Raw genomic sequence first — 22,295 nt, 5'->3', positions numbered from 1 at the left:
AAAAACAGAACAAGTACATAGTTCACAAGTTACTGCTTGCTGATTTTTCTTTCTGATTTTAATTATTATGTAAAAACATAGTTTTTAAAACAGATTTCTTAGGAGTATAAAATGGGAAAAATTTCCTACTTGAAAATGAAATATGTATTCATTAATTTCAAATAAAATTGGGAATAAATTTCTTACATTAGTTTAGACACAAAAAGTACAACACCATACATAATAAAAAATAATTTCCTGTTGTTCATTAAATATGATGAATATTTTAAGACTAAATTGGGTTAAGCATCAATTCATCTCACTTAGGTCACTTATAGGCACTGTATTAGGTAATAGAGGAAACACTGGACATGGAGTGACTTAGTCTGAAAACGCCATCCAAAGATGGTGGTGCCGCTTCATTCAGAGTGTAGCTTCCTTCTTCAGCTGAAAATCACCTTACAGACACACCAAGAGGTCTGTCTCCTAGGTGATTCTAAATCTAGTGAATTAGATAATGAAAACTACCTATTAGTTGCTTTTACAGGAGAACCAGGTAGAGCTCACTTTGTAGCTCAGTGGTAGAACACTTACAATTGAACTGGTCTAATGTTACTATCTCACTAGATCAGCTCTCCAAGCACTGTAGTCACGCTAAGTTCCTCAAAATAGAGGTTAACTGTTTCCCATGAATCTTGGGCGATTCTTCTCAGTGGGAAAATACTGGCTCTGTATGTATAAGGCTTTGGCTTCTTTTGCCAACACCTCAGCTAGTACTATAGCAGTGGAACTGAGTGTGTTTGTTTTTCCAAGACTTCTGTAAGGCATCACACCAAACTGAGTGGTTTAGTACAATAGAACTGTATTGTCGTGGGGTTTCAGACTAGGCCAGTCTAATAGCCAGATGTCAGCCAGGCCAGTGCCTCTAATTGCTGAGTGTCAGTCCTATTCCTCCCTCCTCATTTCTTGTTGCTTAGCTATCCCTTGCCTTATAGGTGGCATCCCCTTTGTCTTCACATTGTCTTTTATACATGTCTTTCTCTCTGTGTCTGTATTTTACAGTTTTAGAAGTATGTTAGATTAGGGCTCACATAATGACCTCATTTTTATTTGATTGTCTTCATATAAATCCTATCTCAAAAAAATCATATTCTGTCACATCAGGATTAGGATACAACGTAGTTTTTTATGTTTTATTCAGAATAAGTGGAAGAAGGTTGATTTATAAAACTATCTGAATTTTAAAATATTTTGTTCTGACTTGGGCTTTAGGCTATTACCCATTAATATATGAATATATATATATATATATATATATATATATATATATATATATATAAATTTTGTTATGGCCTTTGAGTGATCATAGCCTGGAAACATATATTTACATCTCCCCAAATACAACCCCTCAATGAGGTAATAGTTTCATGGAGTTTTTATAGTACAGAACAGAGTAAGTTATAAATTAGAGCACTTTAAAAATACATTGATAAGAAGAGTGTGGGGGCAGTTACATCAGGCAGAGGAATCTCAACTACAGGCCTCAAATGTTATCTGATTGCATTCTTAGCCCTTTGGTAGAGAATGGGTTTTTGTTAATTCATTCCAAAGATTGTTAACTCTTGATGGGGATATTATGTCAGACTCTGAGGTGGCTAAGAAGCTCTTTGGGTGTTAATGTTCTCCAAGAGAAATTGTAATTAGTGTATCAGATCAACAACAGCAAAATCTGTATTCACTGAAGAGTTTTTATCAGTCCATCAACCTATGAAGACAAATTCCAGGAATTCTTCACACCAAGTCCATCAGTGAGGGACATCAAAACAGGAACCTGGAGCAGAATCCATGGAGGACAGCTATTTGTTGCCTAGCTTACAGGCTTTTATGTAGCTAGCTTTCTTTTTGTAGTTCAAGACAATCTGTTTAGGGAAGGCACAACTCACAGTGGCCAGGCCTTCTTGTATCAGTTACGAATCAAGATAATCCTCCATAGACTTGCCCACAGGCCTTAACTGTCCTAGGCAATTCTTCAATCAAAACTTTTCTTTCACATGACTCTAAGCCATGTCAAGTTGACAACTAATGCTGACTACGACATATGTATATTTTCATAGTCCTGATACGTATGGAATTTCTACATTTTGATAAAATTAAGTATCCATAATGCAGTCCTTGGAGATTTTTTTTTTTTTTGACTCACTGGGACATTATAGAAAGAAGAGAGAGAACATAAAGTTTGAAGAGGGCATAGAGCAGGGAATCTGGGAGGAGTTAGGGATGGGAAGTAGGGGATGAATGTGATTGAAATCTATTATATGCATGTCTTGAAATGCTAATGAGCAGACAGCCTCAGATGGGCTGATAAGCTCTATACATGGAAGTTGACTTGACTGACAACACCTTTGGAAGCTAGTGATAAGAGCAGCTTACCAAGCTCTGTTATGTACTGTTTTCAAACTGCAGGGGAACTGACCCACAGATGGAATCTTTTTTACTCTGTTAGCCCCAACCCTACCTGTACCTCATGTGTACCCTTTTCTCTCTGGCAGAGAGATTGATGTCTTTCATTGTTGAAATTAACAGACAATCTACTTCGGCTAAGATCAGATTATTCTTTTTTATTTCAATTTCCAAGTCACCTTCTTCAGTTGCTGTCTAACATGCATGAAATTCTCAAAGAAACATGATCAGATATGGGGGATGGGAAGAGACAGGAGAGAAGTCCTGAGGGCCAGAAGAATGAATGGAAATATGCAACTTCAGGGGTGGGGATAGGGGTGGGGATAGGGGTGGGAAGTAAGGGGCACCCTCTGGAATGTACCAGAGACCCAGGAGGTGAGAAACTCTCAGGACTCAGAGGGAGGGACCTTAGATGAATGCCTAACCATGTGGAGAGTTCACTTCTAGTAGAAAGACAGGGCATCAAGCAGAGGGTTGGGGTTGCCATCCCACAGTCAAAAACTCTGACCTAGAATTAATTGTTCCTGTCTAAAACAACTGCAGGGACAAAAATGGAGAAGAGACCGAGGAAAAGGAGGTCCAGTGACAGGCCCAAATTGGGATCCATCTCAAGGGGAGGCTCCAAGGCCTGACACTATTACTGATGCTATGGTGTGCTTACAGACAGGAGCCTAGCAAGTCCATTCTCTGAGAGGCCCAACAAGCAGCTGACTGCTACAGACGCAGATATTTACACCCAATCATTAGACTGAAGTCAGGGACTCCTGTGGTTGAATTAGGAAAAGACTGGAAGAAGCTGAGAAGGAGGGTGACCCCATAGGAAGACCAGCAGTCTCAACTAACCTAGACCCCTGCCATCTCTCAGACACTGAGCCACCAAGCAGGCAGCATACACTGGCTGTTCCAAGGCCCCTGGTACATATACAGGAGAGGACTGCAGGGTCTGGCCTCAGTTGGAGAAGAGGTGCCTAACCCTTAAGAGACTTGAGGCCCCAGGGAGTTGGGAGGCCTGGTGGAGGTGGAGGGACATCCTCTTGAAGATGATGATGAGGAGGAATGGGATGTGGGATGAGGAGCAGTGGGAGGGTAGACCAGGAGTAGGGCAATGACTTGACTGTAAAAAAATAAATAAATAAATAAAAATAAAAAAGTAAAAAAAAAATGAATCGACATTTTAAAAAGCAAAGAAAACATATTCACTTTGCTGACTTCCTTTAACATGTGTTCTCAAACCACTGCTTTTGAACAGAGTTTATATTTCTAATTCATCCTGTCTCACCAAGGATCTCTGCTGTTCTTATGAAATAAAAAATGAAAAGAATAAAAAGGCAAATATTATTGAGGCAAGTCACTTAATACAGTTTACTTAGTTTCTGTCTTCTAATGTTTCAGTGTCCCTAGCCATTGCAAAAACAAGGTGTATAAAAAAGTATTTAGTAAATGTTTTATAGGATGATCTAATGAATGGATATAATTTATGGCTACTCTTAAAATATTTGTGTGCCTTTTAGGAAGATTTGGTAGTTAATAACATAGAGTATCATTTATTTTATTTTTTATTTATTTTTTGTATCATTTCTTATACTTGATTTTGTAGTATGAATTGTTGTGGCAATATATCTCTGATAAAATGCTATTAATTTTAATTTCATTATTATATGTGGAATAGGATTTAAAGAACTTGGAAGCAATGTATAACCTCTATATGTGAGGTTATAATGTGTCTTTGGTTATTTATTTTCATTGTTTCTTTAGAGGTAAGGTTAGATTTTATCTTTTTTAGTGTATTGAAATAGGGAAAATGAAATGTATCTTATATTTATATTTTTATAACGCATTTATTTTATTTCTGAAGGAAGACAAATGTGTTCCATAGCATCATTGTATAAAGGTATATTTAAATATTAACATTAATTGTGTATATTACATTGATTTATAAACCTTAGTATGAGTTCCCTATTTTAATAGGTTAAATGTCAAGAACTTTATAAATGTTGTATAAGCACAACATATTTTGAGAAATATTTTGACCTTAATCTCTTTTAAATATTTCTTACAGGTAATTTCTTATAAAAATTTATTAAGAAATTTCAAACATGACATGTTAAGAGAACTAAATTTAGTTTGTTTAGTAGATGTAGTGTGAAAAATTAAAGTTTAATTCATTCTTTGTGTCCTATAAGATATATAAATATCTTCTATTTTAAGGATGAAGAATTTGATACACACTAAATTTAAATGTCTACCACAAAACTAAAATAAATATCTTAAAATTTTAATGGCTATTTTAAGTATTAAAATATACTTTATTTTTTTAAAAGTTGCAGCAATTATCTGAAAATATTCTAAAATTCTGTCAGATAATACTTTTTCTGAACACTCTAGGCAAGCAATGCCATTTTAGTACTTTATTTTTCTTTATCAAAAATTTCTATTTCTCTCTATATAAAACACTTCTTGGTATGAACATACCAATACTTTGATAGCCACTTAGGAGAATTCTACTTGAAGTATAATAAAAGCATTGCGAAAAAGTATTCATACTCATGAGACAGGATTGAAGTAAAGTAATACAAACTGTAAATATTATCTTCCAATTTAGATGGGAGGTAAGTGGCCAAGAAAATAATGAATTCTAAAGTATAATGGCATCACTGTTAATACCTGGAGAGAGGATGATAAAAGATGCTCACTTTTGCTGTGCATCTCTCTAGGGAAGGTCCTCTGCAGGCTTCTGTCTGTAAGCCTTTGTTTTCTATTCTGTGTTTGTATAAAGAGAAGTTAAATTTAGTTATGTTTGTAAGATTATTCAGCTAATAGAAAAATCCATCTGAATGTAATTCAAATCTGAATGTGGAATGTCTACTTATTTTACATTGCTGTAAGCTAGAGAGAATATGTTTCTTCTAGCAGTTCATTGTAGAGGTTCATCATGCAGTAATATGAGTGTGGTTTAAAGGTTCATACTTTACTTGATGAGTATGAATATTTCTCTTTTTGCTCCCCTCCTCCTCCTCCTTCTTTCTCCTCCTTCTATCTCCTCCTCCTCTTCCTCCTCCTCCTTCTTTTTCCTCCTCCTCCTCCTCCTCCTCCTCCTCCTTCTTCTTCTTTCTTCTTCTTCTTCTTCTTCTTCCTCTTCCTCTTCCTCTTCATCTTCTTCCTCTCTCTCTCTATCTCTCTCTCTCTCTCTATCTCTCTATCTCTCTCTATCTCTCACTCTCTGTGTGTGTGTGTGTGTGTGTGTTACCCATGAAGGCCAGACAAAGATGCAAAGATGTTAGATTTTATTGGTTATGAGTTTCCATGTGGGTGCAAATACTCCTAACTGCTGAGCGATCTCTCCAGTCCCTGAAAGCTTTTGTCCCTCCCAGTTGAGTATCTCATGGGGAACAAAGACTCAGGAAGTCACTTGTTTTAGTTTGAGAAACATAGTTCATATTTAGTGCAGTAACATGAATATAATTCTGAAGACCAGCAAACTGGTCTTTGGATCTTTGGGATATAGCTATGTCTAATAAGTAGTTCCCTCATTTTATATGCTTCAAAACTACTAAGCTTATTTCCCCCTTCCAGTCTTCATGGTAAAACCTAACATTAAATTATCTTGTTTATAGCATAAGTCTATCCTTGGTTTCTTCCCTTTTTGAAATTCCTGTGCTTTATTACATACAAATTATAGATCTGTGGCCTTAAGAATTGATCTTACTGTGATTAATGTTCTTATATTTTAATAAAATAATTTTTATATTTGTGTAGCCAAATCTTATGTTGTTAATACAGAAAAATATAAACATTTCTACAATAAATGTATAAATATTTGTATGTCTGCAAACTATGTGAAGTGCACAAAAAAAAAATACAGTGAATTGGTTGAATGGCTCAAGCAAGCCTGTTCTTTGACAAGAGGAAAAAATGGTTTGGGCTTAAGTAAGTGTTATAAATGCACTCACTGTTTCACATGGCCTTCCTTCCACTTTCATCCCTAGATGAGTAATTTTAGAAGCATTATATCAATAGTTTTTCATAAGTGTATACTTACGTTTTGTGTTCTATAGAGCCAAGAAAATGATGAGCTAAGAGATGCCCATGAAAAACGCAAGGAAAGGCTACAGATGTTACACACCAACTACAGAGCAGTAAAAGAGCAATTAAAACAGTGGGAAGAAGACAGTGGCATGTGAGTTACATAGCCATAAAGGCATCTCCCTAAATATTAAATGGAATGGAGAGCATTATATAGGTGTTTTAATGGCTTTTGTTTAGTTTTAGAGAAATTATTTGGTAGTCAAATCTTTACTGTGAATATTTTAGGAGAGAACATAACAAATGAAAACAGAAAAATGTGTTAGCCATAACTATAGATTTTCCTATCATTTATAGATGTCACTAGCAGAAGGTGATTATGAGTAGTATATCTCTTTACTATCAATAGAATAGCTTAATAAATGTCTATAAGTCAAAGGAAACCCAGTTAATATCTATATTATTGAAGAACTGCTTTTAAATAAATAAAATACTGGTGTTAAAATTTTATAGCCCCCATAATATTTACATTTTAATGGAAAGACAGTAGGAATATGAAAACTACATGTATAGTTAACCATCTTAAAACTATTTCAACCTAGTCTGCAATTTGAAGATCTTTACTATCCATCAGTTTTTTTAAACTTCAGCTTATCTGAATGAATTGGCAGTCTCAGTTCAATTGCCCTGAACAGGTGTTCAGATCTTGGTTAGTGGTAAGTTGCTCCCCTGGTAACAGTATCAACAGAGGGCCAAGGACTGGATGAGTATAGCAAATCTACTTCCCTCCCACTTTGAGAAGGATCCTTTAGGGCTTGTTGATGATACACATTGGTCTATTCTGTAGAGAAGTAGTTTCTAAATCGGCCAGTACAGCAGTTTTAGAAACTAAAAGTAAAGTTTGTTTCATGTACAGAAAATGAAACTATAAAGGGCATTTGGCCCTGCTGGTAGATAATTGTCACTTGTAACCTCTTCCTTTGATGAATGGCAAGTGTTTCACATTGTGTCTCAGTAAAGCACTGATGAAGCAGCTTTCCCTAGCGGTAGCCTCTGCTTACCCAGCTTGCAGTGGGAGCTACAAGAGCACACAATCTGCTTTTGACACAGTCACCATTAATAACATGCCTGTGATAGGGCATCTTTACACATGCAGATCAGGTGTCAGCAAATTCTAGATGAATCAATTGCTGTGGTCTCTTTTTGTAGACTTAAAGTCCTACAGTGTATGTTTTAGTACTATTATACTAGAATAAATGAGAGAAATAAACCCCTAGGTTTATTAATATTATATGTCTGCTTAAAAGTTTGCTTTTCATGGTAGCAATTTAGCATTAGGAAATTATGATAAAGGACTTTAACTTTCACATGCTTAGGTATTAGGAAAGTCATCTAAAAAGTAGTAAAATTAAATTAGTAATTGAGATTTGGTCTCGATTCATAGATAGTTATGAATTTTAAGGAATGTATAAATAAACTTTTATAGCACTTTTGAATGTGCAGTTTTTTACTTTAAAAATAGGACTGAAACCAGAAAAATGAAGCGAGCAGATCCTCTACAGCTTCGACAGGAAGATTCTGATGCTGTGTGGAACGAACTGGCTTATTTCAAAAGAGAAAACCAGGAGTTGATGGTTCAAAAGTGAGTTTCTTTTTAACAAAAGAAAATTGTATAAGTAATCTGAGAGTTATTTTTGTTACTCAAAGTCTATTAGAGAAGCAGATTTTAAAACTTGAAAATGAAATTATCTGAGATTGATAAATAAGAACATATGTATGTATGTTTGTATATACATGCGTATGTACATATAAATAAATAAATCAAATCATGCAATAACAAGTTGCACGTTTGCTAGCTCTAACAGAAACTGTATAATATGATCTAGGGACTGTGTTAATTAATGTGGCTCTCATCTGTTGAGGGTGTCGTTCTTCATTAGCCCGTATTTTAGACACTGCCTTGCTTCATTTTTGGAATGAGGTGGAGAGGGGATAACCTAGCCAGCCATCCTTGTTTGATCTCCTAGATATATACGCAATGCAGAATGCCTGAGCTCTCTTGGTTCCCTGCCCTGTCCTGCTAATCCCAGCTGAGCTCATTATGGTGTAGCCTTGCTGCTACTCTTGGAGCCAGAGCTGTCCAAGCTAATTACTGGTAGCAGCAGAACTGCCTGTTAAGGGTCTGGTGTGGATCTGCTAACATGGTCCTTGGAAGTGACCTGCGGAAGACACGAGGGAATTGCTCTCTTTCTTGCCGTGCACTACCTGTCCTTTGGGTTTAATGCTGATCCTCTACATAGGTCTTTTAGCTGCCCTAAGTATAAAACTTGATGAAGGATACTCATATTTTAGAAAACACACAGTTTGCTTGCTTGATCTTATAATTCGCCGGCTATTACATTCAGCTTGGCAAAGAAGGAACATTTTTTTTTGTCTTGTTTTATTTTGAGACAAAGAAACATTATACCAATATAATTAGCCTCTTCTTTTACTTAACTAGGTTTTTCATTTAGAGTGAAGTTTTGACTTATGAATTTTGAAGATTTTAAGTCAGTTTATGATATCGTTTAGTTTGGTACAATTTAACATCATGTGGCATATTGTACTTAAATGTCATTGACTATTCTTAGGTGTAAACAGAAAGCTTCTTTATTTATAATCTGTGTAACTCTTGATCCTTTTCTATATAATGATAAACTTTTGAGGAAATTACCATGTCAGATTTAAATGTATATTCTCATTTACCTCCTAAAGTACAGTTTTTTCCATTATAGCTGAAGATTAAATGCTAATAACTAAGTCTCTTACATGAAACTTGCTTTACAGGCTACATAAATTTTTGGCTCAAACACTTCTTGATTATTTTAAGTAGCTTTATTGAAATATAATTCAGAAGCCATATAATTCTCCCATATTACGTATAATTCAAAGCCTACTCAAAGGTTTCCACACTATCTATCATTACTGTTATTTTTAGAACACCTTTATTACCTCTAGCCTATACAACCCACCCTTCCATCTCTTCTTGCAAGCCCTAGGCAATTACATACTAATCTATTTTCTCTATTTGTAGATTTTCCTATTCTCAATTTTCCATGTAATTTCGGTAGTCACATTATTTTACTAAATTATATTTTCCAAAGCTCATCTATGTTTTAGCATGTACCAGTACTGCCTTAATCTTCTATGAATTAAATGAGAGATCTAGTCTAACTAGCTGTTAGAGCTAACCTACTCAAGAAAATTCAGGTAGATAGGTGTTGAATATAAGGGATACATTTGGGTTTTTTCCTAGGTCCTACTGCAAGCAGGGGCCTTAATAATGGCTATGGCCCTGATACCACTAAAGGCCATGTGGATGCCCTTGGTCTGTGCCACTGCCTGAAGCCATGTTGATGTTTATGGGCTGTGCTGTAACCAGGGCTCATGTTTGTGTGAGTGGCCTATGCTTCCACTGAGGTCATGTTGAAGTCTGTGAACTGTGTTGCCACTGAAGTCCAGGCAGATGTTCTTGGTCTGGGCTGCCACCTCAAGCCATGTTGATTTTCATGGGCTGCCATTGGGGGCCATAATGGTGTCTGTGGTCCATGTTGCCCTAGAGGAGGCCATGTTGATGTCTTTGTCCTGTGCTGCCACTGAGGTCTTTGATGGTGTTTGAGGTTTGTGCTGTGGCGGAGTGCCATTTTGATGTCCATCATTGATCCTGCCACTAGAGACTATCCCGAGGTCCATGGTGCATGCTGATACTGAGACCATGTGGACATTCATGGTTCATGCTGTTGCCAGAAATCATGTGGAAACCCATTATCCTTGTTCCCTTTGACTGTCAAAGGCAAGGAAGCTACTTTTTAGGTAGCATTGATGACTCCAGAATCACAGTTGAGAATTGGGGACATAGAAGGCTTCTGTGACAGCTGTAACCCCTCCTCCTCCAAAAACAAGTAACAGCCTAGACTGAAAGCCATGGAAGAAAACTCTTACTGTGATAAGGATGCTGAGGTCTAGCTCTACATTGTTAAGGGCATCCGATGTCGGTGGGGTAGGACTCAGGCCACCAGGAGTTGGCCATGCTCCAGTGAGTACATGGGCAACACAAATTGGATGTTTTTAAAATTTTTTTTGGTTTTGTTTGTTTGGTTGGTTGGTTGTGGAGAGGTCACAAGGGTTGGGGGGCACATCTGGGTGGACTGGGAAGTGTGATTGGGGTGCATGATGTGAAACTTTCAAATAATCAATAAAAATAATATGTTGGAAAAAAAGATATATTAGGGAATATTTTACTCATTAGTGAAATAAGAGAAAATGTAAAGAATCCATCTAAAGAACATTGGGGAACTCTCAGAAGCCTAATCCATTTACTCTGCAGAGTTATACCATGAACAGCTCTTTGAAGGAAATGATGAGTCCTTGTTAAACCATCACAAACTTCCTTGGACTCTGTTTAAATTTGTGAGTGTAAATAGCCATTTATGGTATGGTTATTTTTCCAGTAAAATTTAAATTAACGAAAAATAATGAATTATTTTTTCACAAAGAATGGTGAAGGCACATACATAATGGGTCAGGGTATTATCCCAGCACTTGGGAGGCAGAGGCAGGAAGTTTGAAGCAAGCTGGAGGCCAGCCTGGCCTATGTACTCATTTCCAGGCCAGCCTGGAGTACATACAGAAACCTTATGTCAAACAAAGAAACTAACAAAATCAAGGTATTGTATGTTAAACATTGCAGTGATTTAATGTACATCCCGAGTTTTAGGTTCTTTATTGTGGAAAACAAACACCTTTAACATTTTAATATTTAGCATTTGCTTTAGATTCTTTTCTTCTAGAGTAGTTTTAAAAGCTGCTCTTTTGAGTTGTTGACTTGCTCCATTAAAAAAAGTCATTAAATAGAATTTGGCTTGAGATTAGGACAGAATTTAATTACCTAGATGTTCCAAAACATATTTCTGGCATGTTGTGCTGAGCAATATTCTCAGTAGTGACTATTATAAATCAAAATATCAGCTCTGAGAAGTGTTGAGGCGTATGTCTATGATTTTTTTTTTGAAAATACACGCTATTGTATGATGAGAATACTGGGATCACAGACATGTGCCCAGGCTTCCAGCTTTTACTGGGCTTCCCAGGGTCTGAACCCAGGTTGTCAGGCTTGCTTGGGTGTATGCTTTTACCCTCTAAGCCATCTCCTCAGCTTCAGACCCCTAATGTATTATTTTATATTCTTATTTTCTGTGTTCTTATCTTTGGTGAATGGTTTATCATGTCTGTTGCCTATTTTATAAATCTAGTTTGTTACTATGCTTCCTATTTTATGTCAATTTGACATAAGCAAGAATCATCAGAAATGAGTGAGCCTCAGTTGAGAAAATGCCTACATAAGATCTCACTGTAGGCAAGCCTGTGGAGAATTTTCTTAATAGTGATTGATGGGGGACCCAACTCATTGTGGGTGGTGCCAGCCCTGGGTTTGGTGGATCTGGGTTCTATAAGAAAGTAGGCTGAGCAAGCCAGTAAGCAGCATTTCTCTTGACCCATGGATCAGCTCCTGCCTCCAGGTTCCTGCCCTGTTTGATGTGAGTTCCAATCTGGGCTTCCTTTAGTATTGAACAGCGACATGGAATCATGAGCCAAATAAGTCCTTCTTCCTCCAAGTTGTGTTTGATCATGGTGTTTCATCTCAACAATGGCCCTAACTAAGACTGCTACTGAGCAAATTCAATAATTCTTATTGATGAGCCTTAGAAGTTTTTGTTACATATATGGCACACAAATCCTTAATCACTTGTGATTTTAAAATATTTTTTCTTATTCTGTAGATTGCCTTCTTTTCTTAGGTCATTGGAAATGATAAATTTTAATAAAATCTGAAATTTTTTATTTTTATGTACCATAGTTTTGATATTATATCTAGGCATTATTTCTCTGACCTAAAGCTATAAGCATTTTATCCCAAATTTTAAAATTCTTATAAATTTTTCTTTTCTATTTGATTCTATTTTCCATTTACAGCTACCCTTTGTATAAGTTAAATATTATAGATCTAAGTTTGTTTTGTGGCACATATATGTCCAATAGTACCAAAAAATTGCCTTTGAACTGTTAGTTATCAGTTAATTGTATTTCTCTGTACCTAATACAAGACTCTTTTTATTCCATTCACTTCAGTACCTGAATTTCACAAACACCATACAGTCAAAATGATTGCTACTTTCCAAAAGGTGTTAAACTCAGGGGTAGGAAACAGCTTGCTTCTTCAGAATTCCTTTGCCTTTCCATAGTTCTAAGTATGAAGAAAAGCCTTTGAAAACACAAATCCTGTAGTAAGAGAATCAGTCAGGAACTTTGATTGGAATTGTGGTGCAGCTCAGTACAATTTGGCAAAGTAAAAGCATTAACTGCAACGAGCCTACATTTAAAAGAAGGAACATGTCTACATTACTTTAGTTGTTTTCATTTTATTAGCATTGATATATGGCATCTTTCCTGTTCTGTATGTCACGGATATTTGTTAGCTGCTATGCTCGTGCACACTTACAATCCCACTTGGGAAGCTGTTGCTAGGGAGATGATGAGTCCCAGGCCAGCCTGGGCTCCGGAGTGAGACTTGGTCATGAGAAGGAAAAATAAAATTCTTGTCAGATATAGAGCAAAGAATTCAAATTTGGAGGCTATTATCAATGCTGATACAATCTTTACTTTGGTGTATAATTATGCATTGCTAAGTGTCTAGAAGTAAACTACATTTTTATGTTGTCATTGTGTCATTATCATTGTATGTGAGAGATAAGCTTGCCATAGGATTTATTTTCTGCTTGTTTTATCTTTGAATCTTGTTTTTACAACTTTATATTTTTAATCTGTACTGTCTTTGAGATTATCTTTGGATTGAGCAGTTCTTAAGCACTTGTAAAACTGTGCCATTTCCTCCTTGTCTCCATAGTTCATGATGAGAAAGGCACTGTTTGGATAATTTTTCTCCTGAGGATAATGCCTGATCTTTTCTGCTTTCAATAATTTCTTATTTTGCTTTATTTTTCAGACGTTTGAGTTTAAGATATCTTGGCGTGAATTTCTTGGGATGTAGCTTATTTTGAATTCTCTCAATTTTTTGAAACACTGGGGAACATTTTCCAAACTTCAAAATTTTAGGTCATTATTTCGATAAATATTTTCTTAAACACTATGCTCCCTTTATTTCACCATTAGAATTCTAGTGACAAGGACATTGGATAGTCTACTGTTCCACAGATCCTGAGACCCTGCTCACATAATTTTCATTGTTTCATATCTGTGCAGTTTGAGAATTTCTACTGTTGTGTCTTCAAGCTAATATTACATACATCCAGTAACTTTTTAAATTGCAATTTTAGTCTAAAAAACTCTGTTTGACTATTCTTTATGTTACCTGTTTATTAACTGAGAGTTTCTACTTCATTTATTATAGAACAGTTCGCCATCATTTCTTGGAGAATTTTAGTTATGACTGCTTTAAAAATCCTTGTCAAGTAATTTTGATGTATGTATTGTGGAGATTTGAATGAGAAATATCCCTCACAGTGTTGGGCATTCAAACACTTAGTCCTCCCTTGGTGGCACTGATGAGGTTTGGGAGATGTGGCCTTGCTGGAAGGTGTCTATCACTGGAGATGGGCTTCGAGATGAAAAACCAAGTGCCAATTCCAATTCCAGTGTAATGTGCCCTCCCCCAGCCCCACTCTGTGTTCCCAGTTACAGATGTGAGGTCTCAGCTCCCCACTCCTACCACCATGCCTGCTACTTGCTGCCATGCCTCTTGACCATGATAGACTCTTGTCCTCTGGAACTGTAAGCCCAAATAAACTCTTCTTGAAGTTACAGTGGTCATTTTTGTCACAGCTACAGAAAACTCACTAATACAGGATTAGAAAGTGGCCTGTTGCTATGAAGAACCTGACCTTGTTGGTTTTGGATGAATGTGGAAGAATTTGGAACTTTGGACTAAAATAGTAATTGGATCTCTAACGTATAGTATGCTATCTGCAAACAGGGATAGTTTGACATTTTCCCTATTTGTATCTCTTTAATTTCCTTCTCTTGACTTATTTCTCCAGAGGTATTTCAAGCACATTGCTGAAAAGGAGCAGGGGCCCTGGGCATCCTTTGTCTTGCTCCTGATTGGAGTGGAATCCTTTCAAGATTTTCTCCACTTATAATTTTGTTGACTGTGAGTTTCTCATATATAGCTTTTGTCATGTTTCTAGGAATTTTATCATGAGAACATAATACATTTTTAAAAACGCTTTTCTGCATCTATTGAGATGATCTTAGTGAAGATTTCTGTCTTTAAGTCTATTTATGTAGCTTATTACATTTGTTGACTTGTGCTGCTTTACATGCTGGACTGCCTGACACCCGATCATGCTCACACCCTTGGGCTATGGGGATGAGGTAATGAGGAATCAAAGGGATTTGATTACCTCATTCCCTGTCTCAGGGAGCAGGTGAGAACACCCACTGCAGACAGCTTGTCTATTAATTTTCAGAGAGCAAGTGCCCTTCATATCCTCCACCCTTGTCCCATTGGTCCCACACAAGTGTGTATTCCTGATTGGCTGGCAATGTCTCCTGTCACCTGAGGCTCTCTGGCAGTCTTCAGTTAGGTCCTCAAGTGGAATATGCCTACAAGGCTGCACTGCCCCCTGGCTTCATAGAAGGAGTTTGGGAGTGTTTCTTCTGATTTTATTCATTCAGATGCTTAGTATTGGTTGTAGATCTATGCCGTGTATTATTTTGCTGTGAAGCCATTGGGTCTTGGACATGTTTTGGCTACAAGGCTTTTTATTACTATTTGTCTTAGTTACTTTTCTGTTGCCCTGAAGGAACCTCCCTTGGTTAGGATTTCTGTAGCTGTGACAAAACACCATGACCCAAAGCATCAATAACTAATTAAGAAACTGCTTTATAGGCCAACCTTATGGAGGCATTTTCTCTATTGAGGTTACCTGAGTCAAATTGACATAAAACAAGTCAGCACATGATCCCATTGCTAAGGCAATTTATAAAAGAAATGATGTAATTGGAGACTTGGTTAGAGTTTCAGAGGGTAATCCCATGAGCATCATGGTGCAGAATATGACAGTAGGTAGGCAGGCAGGCATTGGAAGTTACCTGAGAGCTTGATTTTTGAAACAAGGACCATAAGACAGAAAGTGAGAGCCAATTGGAATAGTATAGGCTCTTGAAAATTCAAAGCTCATCCCCAAACTCATTCCTCCTCCAAGAAGGCCACATCTCCTCCAACAAAGCGACAGATGACAAATCTTCATCCTTCCCAGACAATTCCACCAACTGGAGACCAAGTATTCAAATATATGAACCTATGGAGTCCATTCATATTCCAACAACCAGTTTTTCATTCTCCTCCATTGTATGGGTTTGTTTAGATTTCTGATTCTTTCCTGGTTTTGTTTTTTTTTTTTTTTTCTTTTGGATAAATCTATAAATTCATCCATTTCTTGTATGTTTTCCAGGTTAATGGAATATAGGTTTTAAAAATATTCCATCATAATATTATGATTATTTTTTGGTGTTTCCATATTCATTTCTGATCCTGTTAGTTAGGCTTCTCTTTCTTTCAGTTAGTTAGTGGGGATAAGGTTTTTCATCTCGTTAATCTTCTTAAAGAACCAGCTCTTAGATTTGTTGATTCTTTATAATGTTTCCTTTTTTGCTTTTTCATTGAAAGCTCTTACTTATATTTCTTACCATCTATTTGGGTTTGGAATTGGATTGCTCTTCCAAAGTTTTGAGTTGGATTGTTAATAAGCCACTTATTTGGGTTCTTTCTGATTTGTTATCGAGGAACTTTGAGCTATAAATTTTCTTCATAGGATCGTTTTCAATATGTCCTAGAGGTTTTGTTGTATTGTGTTTCCAACTTTATAGAGTTCCAGGAAATTTTTTATTTTTACTTTTTTGATTTATTCTTTGTAACTATTTGTAATGGTGGTTTTTAAATGCTTTAACCTCCCTTGTAGCATGCCACCACCAGAGGTAATGGAATGTGGGACCATGAAAGGATAGCTTGGTTCCTGGTTGAGCACAGGCCTTGAACCCTGGAACCTAATGGGATGATGGTAGATGTTCAGCCTTGCTCCCAGACGCCAGGCTCCCAGAATGTGGTCAAAGACCCCCATTGATCAGCACCTTTCAGTCACATAGGGAAGTGCCCCTACCAGCCCCTCCACAGGTAGAGGGTGTGACCACAGGCCTCAAGGCCTCTAGAGATGTTCATATTAATGAGATACCTAAAGGCCAGAGGGAATAGCCAATTAAGCATTCATTCCCAGACCCTCCTCCCTCCCTATTTAACTCAGGTCTGCCCTGAGAGATGGGGGGAGTACAGCCAGATTTGTCTACTTTCTGCCATGATAATAAACCTTTAAAACCATGGACTTCCTCATGTCTTTGGGGCCCAGCCGTGGGGAACCATGGAGAAGGCCTTTAACTACTGAGCTGCTGCTTAATCTCCCACTGAGGACTTCTCTATGTTCCCGCCTTGGAGGTCACCAATTCAAGCAAGCCAGCCTTGATCCAGCCAAGTGAGTGCTGTAACCAAGAGTCTCTACCCACGGGGCACTGTCAGGGCTTCTCTCCCCCTCATTCCTCTCGGCTTTGGGCCAGCCCGTATGCCCTTGTGTCTCAGTATTTCCATGGCTCCCAGCGGTGTCTGGGGGCCCAAGAACAGAGACCACTGGCTTCTGGGTCAGCCACCTCGGCCCAGAGACCCCCCACTCAGGAGCCCTCCCCCCCTCACCCCCCCCCCCCCCCGCAGGACTTCAGACTGAGATCTCTTCACACCCAGGCAGAGCATCGAAGGCACCATGTGGAGTGAACTCAGTCAAATTCCGGGCTTCCACACCCCAGAGCTGTGGGTCCAGCTGACTGGGGCAGCCCACAATAGCCCAATAGGTCCCACACCTGCCCATGAGTGAGCTAACAGCCCCACAGTGGAAAAGAAAGGATGGGCAGGAAGGGAAGTGGACCTGTTTAGAAAGTTCCTTTGGAATAACTCCTGTCTGTGAAGTCTGGAAATTGGCCATTCAATTCACAAGTGACAGCTGCAGCTTGATCTACTTGTAAACACCTCATGGATATACCAGCAGTTCTATAGAGTTGGAATAGCAACTGTGGTGACAGGACCTAGCAGAGACAGCCAAGCCTCAGCCTTAGTTCACATCAGTAGGAGGGACTAGCAGGAACACCAAAAAAAGTTCCAAGTTGTGCCTTTCTCAGGGAAGTAAAGATCAGTGAAGATGTGAGACACAGGCTTTGCACAGCTGACTATACCAGCAAGCCAAGCTCTTTCTGTCAAGTCCTATATACCCTCCAACCATCACGTGTCCTCCATGTGCCTTGCCTCAGCATGGTTCTTGCCTCAGTGCTCAGCATAAGCATCCAATCAGCCTAAGTCAGCAAAGACCTGACAAATAAAGCTCAACTACACAATATAAGGTGGACATGCCTGTTGTTAGCAAAGAATCCTTTTTCACCTGTCCTTTCATGTGTTTGCTTTAGCACAACATCCTCTCTCCTGTGTCTGCTTCAGTGAAATGTTCCTTGATGAGTCTGCCTTACTCTTTTATCTGTGTCCACTTCAGGAAAACACTCCTTCACGTGTTTGCCCCAGCAAAACACCATCCAACACAACTGACTTTCCAAAGAACCTTTAAGTTTCCACTTCACTTCTTTGATCCATTCATTTATCATTTAGTAATGAGTTGTTTAATCTCCATGAGTTTGTTTATTTATTACAAATCTGTTTGCTGTCAATTTTAAGTTTTATTGCATTGTGGCCAGATAAGATACAAATGACTTCAGGATTTTATTCATAAAGATTTGTCTTATATCCCAGGATATGCTCTAATTTTAGAAAGCTTTCATGTGCTGCTGAGTAGAAGGTGTATTCTTAGGTTTGGGGATAGAATACTCTAAATATTTCTTAAGTCCATTTGATAGAGAATAAAAATTCTAGTGTTTCTCTGTTTAGTTTTTGTTCAGAGGACCTGCAAAATGGACAAAGTGTGGTATTGAAATCACCTACTATTAATGGATTTATGTTTATCTCTGTCTTTAAGTCCAATTATAGATTTTTTATATTAAATTGGCCACCTCAGAGTTTGGCACATATATATTTAGGATATTAACATTTTCTTGATTAACTTTTCACTTGATTAGAATGATGTCCCTCTTCATCTTTTCTGATTTTTCATTATTACCATTATCACCATCAGTTACCATTATTAATGCTTATTTTGTCACCTGCCTGTTTCCTAGTCCGTGGGTACTTTTGTCTCCCCTTTACTCTAATGTGGTGCACATCTTGATGCAAAAATAGTTGGGATTTTGTTTCCGGATCATTTATTCAGACAGTGGCTTTTGATCAGAGAATTGAGGCCATTGATATTTAAAGTTTTTATTGAAGTGTGTGTGTGTGTTAATGTATGTGTTACTGTGATGGTTTTTGGTGGTGATTGTGTTCTCCACAGTACTATCTTACTAATTATTTATTTTCATAATTCTTTTCACAGTCTTTCTGTACTCACTTCTCTCTTAAGTCCTAAATATTACTTTCTTCTTGTATCTGCATGGATTCTTCATTCCTTACTTGGGGAAGATTTATTCTATGATCTTGTTGAACATATGGCCCATGGCATTAACTGGAGAGCCATCTCCTCAGTAAGCTATGCATATAATTCAAAGATTTTTTATATTATTTCACATTTCCTGTATGTTCCTTTCCTGTGGGTCTTTTTAAAACAATATATCTCTTGCTCATTTGCTTTAGATCCTCTACTTTATCTTAACTCCTTGTGTTTTCTAGTTGAATTTTTCATGTTTCAATTCCATCTTCTTTTCAGCTTGAGTCCCCTTCAGTGTTTCTGTTTCTCTGTTGAATCCTCTTATCTGATCCTGGATGGTCCTCAACATTTCTTATTAGCTTTATTTTTGTGTTTTCTTTGGCATTATTCAGGTGGGGTTTTTTTTTCCCTGAAGTTTCTTCTTAATTTTTTTCTTTCTTTTTTTTAATTTAATTATTTTGTTTATTTACATTCCAAATCTTGCTCCCTCCTTCCTGGTACCCCTCCCTAAGTTCTTCACCCCTCCCATTACCCCTCTCCTTTGCTTCTGAGAGGGAGCTCCCCCACTCCCACCCCCACACAACCCCAACTTCCATCACTCCTGCCATCATTCCCCTTCCATAGGTGTCAAGTTTCTATAGGATTAGTTAAATCCTCTCCCACTGAGGCCAGACAAGGCAGTGCTCTGCTATATATGTGCAGGGGCCAAGGACCAGCCCATGTATGCTCTTTGGTTGGTAACTTAGTCTCTGGGGGCTCTGAGGTTAGTTGATACTGCTCTGAGGTTAGTTGGGGTTCAGGTTAATTGATACTGTTGTTCTTCCTATAGGGTTGCAGTCCTCTTCAGCTCCTTCAGTCGTTCCCCTAACTCTTTCATAGGGATTTCCAATCTCAACTCAATGTTTGCTTCTAAGTGTCTGCATCTGTATCAGTCAGCTGCTGGTAGAGCCTCTCAGAGGACAGCCATGCTAGGCTCCTGTCTGTGTGCAAAACATGGCATTAGTAATAGTGTTAGGATTTGGTGCCTGCTTATGAGATGGATCCCAAATGGGGCCAGTCACTGGATAGCCTTTCCTTTAGTCTGTGCTCCATTTTGTCCCTGTATTTACATTAGGCAGAAACAATTCTGGGTCAAAATTTTGAAGATGGGTGGGTAGCCCCATCCCGCAACCAGGGGCCGTGTCTATCTTCTGGAGGTTATCTCTTCAGGTTCTATCTCCTCACTCTTGGGCATTTTGGCTCAGGTCATCCCCATTGAGTCCTGGGAGCCTCTCACATCTCAGGTCTCTGGGACTTTCTAGATGTTCCTCTCGCACCCCCTTCTCATGCTGCTGTGTATTTCCATTCATTCTTCTGGCCCTCTGGGCTTCTTTCCTGTTTCCCCCTCATACCTGATCCTGCTGCCCTTTCCCCTCCACCTCATCTTTCCCACCCAGTTCCCTCCCTCCCTCTGCCTCCAGTGATTATTTTGTTCCCCCTTCTAAGGCAGATTGAAGTGTTCACACTTGGGCCGTCCTTCATATTAAATTTCATAATGTCTGTGGGTTGTATCATGAGTTTTCTGTACTTTCTGGATAATATCCACTTATCACTGAGTACATATCATGCATGTCCTTTAGGGTCTGGGTTACCTCTCTCAGGATGATATTTTCTAGTTCCATCCATTTTCCTGCAAAATTCATGATGTCCTCATTTTTAATGGCTGAATAGTATTTATTGCATTGTGTAAATGAACCACATTTTCTGTATCCATTCTTAGTTTGAGGGACATCTGGGTTGTTTTCAGCTTCTGGCTATTACAGATATGGCTGCTATGAACATAGTGGAGCATGTATCCTTGTGGTATGGTAGAGCATCTTTTGGGTATATTCACAGGAGCAGTATAGCTGGGTCTTTAGGTAGAACTATTTCCAATTTTCTGAGGAACTGCCAGGTTTATTTCCAGAGTGGCTGTATCAGTTTTTAATCTCACCAGCAATGGAAGCGTGTTCCTCTTTCTCAACCCTCCCCAGAATTCAGCAAAGTGGCTGGATATAAAATTAATTTAAACAAATCAGTAGTCTTCCTTTATACAAATGATAAATGGGCTGAGAAAAAAATTAGTGAAACAATATCCTTTACAATATCTTGGTGTAATTCTAACCAAGCAAGGGAAAAATTTATTTAACAAGAACTTCAAGTCCCTAGAGAAAGAAAATAAAGATCCCAAAAGGTGGAAAGATCTCCCATACTCATGGATCAGTAGGGTTAACATAGTAAAAATGTCCTCTTACCAAAAGCAATCTACAGATTCCATATAATCCCCATCAAAATTCCAACCCAGTTCTTAACAGACATGGAAAGAGCAATTCTCAACTTCATATGTAAAAACAAAAAATCTAGGATAGTGAAAACAATTCTCAACAATAAAAAAACTTCTGAGGGAATCACCATCCCTGACCTCAAGATGTACTGCATAACAGCAGTGATAAAAACGACATGGTATTAGTACATAGATAGACAGGTCGATCAGTGGAATAGAACTGAAGACCCAGAAATAAACCCACACACCTATGGACATTCGATCTTTGACAAGGAAGCCAAATCCAGCATATTCTACAAATGGTGCTGGTCTAACTGACAGGGTTCATTTAGAAGAATGCAAATCGACCCATTTTTACACTTTGTACAAAGTTCAAGTCCAGGTGAATCAAGAGCCTCAAGTTAAAACAATATACACAGAATCTAATAGAAGTGAAAGTGAGAAAGAGCCTCAAACACATTGGCACAGGGGAAGTTTTCCTTAACAGAACTTCAATGGCTCAGGCTCCAAGATCAATAATTGACAAATCAGACCTCATGAAAACTTCTATAAGGCAAAGGACATAGTCAAAGAACAAAAACACTGGCAGATTGGGAAAAGATCTTCACTAACCCTACATCTGGTAAGGGATAATATTCAAAATATTTAAAGGACTCAAGAAATTTGACTCAAAAAACCAAACAACCCTATAAAAGTGGGGTACAGAGCCAAACAGAGAATTCATAACACAGGAATCTTGAATGGCCAAGAAGCACATTATACACTGTGTATTACATAAAACTGTAGAAAGGTTCAGTTCTGTCACAAAGTTAAGCTCATTGAACCCAGGAAACCATTCCTTATGCATTGCCAACCATAGCTGCAGGTTCCTGTCCTTAGTATGATTCCTAGGTATGATCTCATTCACT

At 37.9% G+C, this 22,295-nt stretch overlaps 1 protein-coding gene across 4 annotated transcripts in view; it reads left to right on the top strand.

The window, feature by feature from the left end:
- Cntln (centlein) overlaps positions 1-22,295 on the top strand; it is a 240,402-nt gene that overhangs the window by 112,521 nt on the left and 105,586 nt on the right. For all 4 annotated transcript variants that reach the window (XM_034503722.2, XM_076934700.1, XM_076934702.1 and 1 more), the window contains exons 11-12: positions 6,495-6,616; positions 7,985-8,104. In XM_034503722.2, coding sequence (XP_034359613.1) covers positions 6,495-6,616; positions 7,985-8,104 — 242 coding nt within the window. The remainder of the gene's footprint in view (positions 1-6,494; positions 6,617-7,984; positions 8,105-22,295) is intronic.

Source organism: Arvicanthis niloticus, chromosome 5 (assembly GCF_011762505.2).
Source record: "Arvicanthis niloticus isolate mArvNil1 chromosome 5, mArvNil1.pat.X, whole genome shotgun sequence".
Taxonomy (NCBI): Eukaryota; Metazoa; Chordata; class Mammalia; order Rodentia; family Muridae; genus Arvicanthis; species Arvicanthis niloticus.
This window is presented reverse-complemented; position numbering and strand designations above follow the sequence as displayed.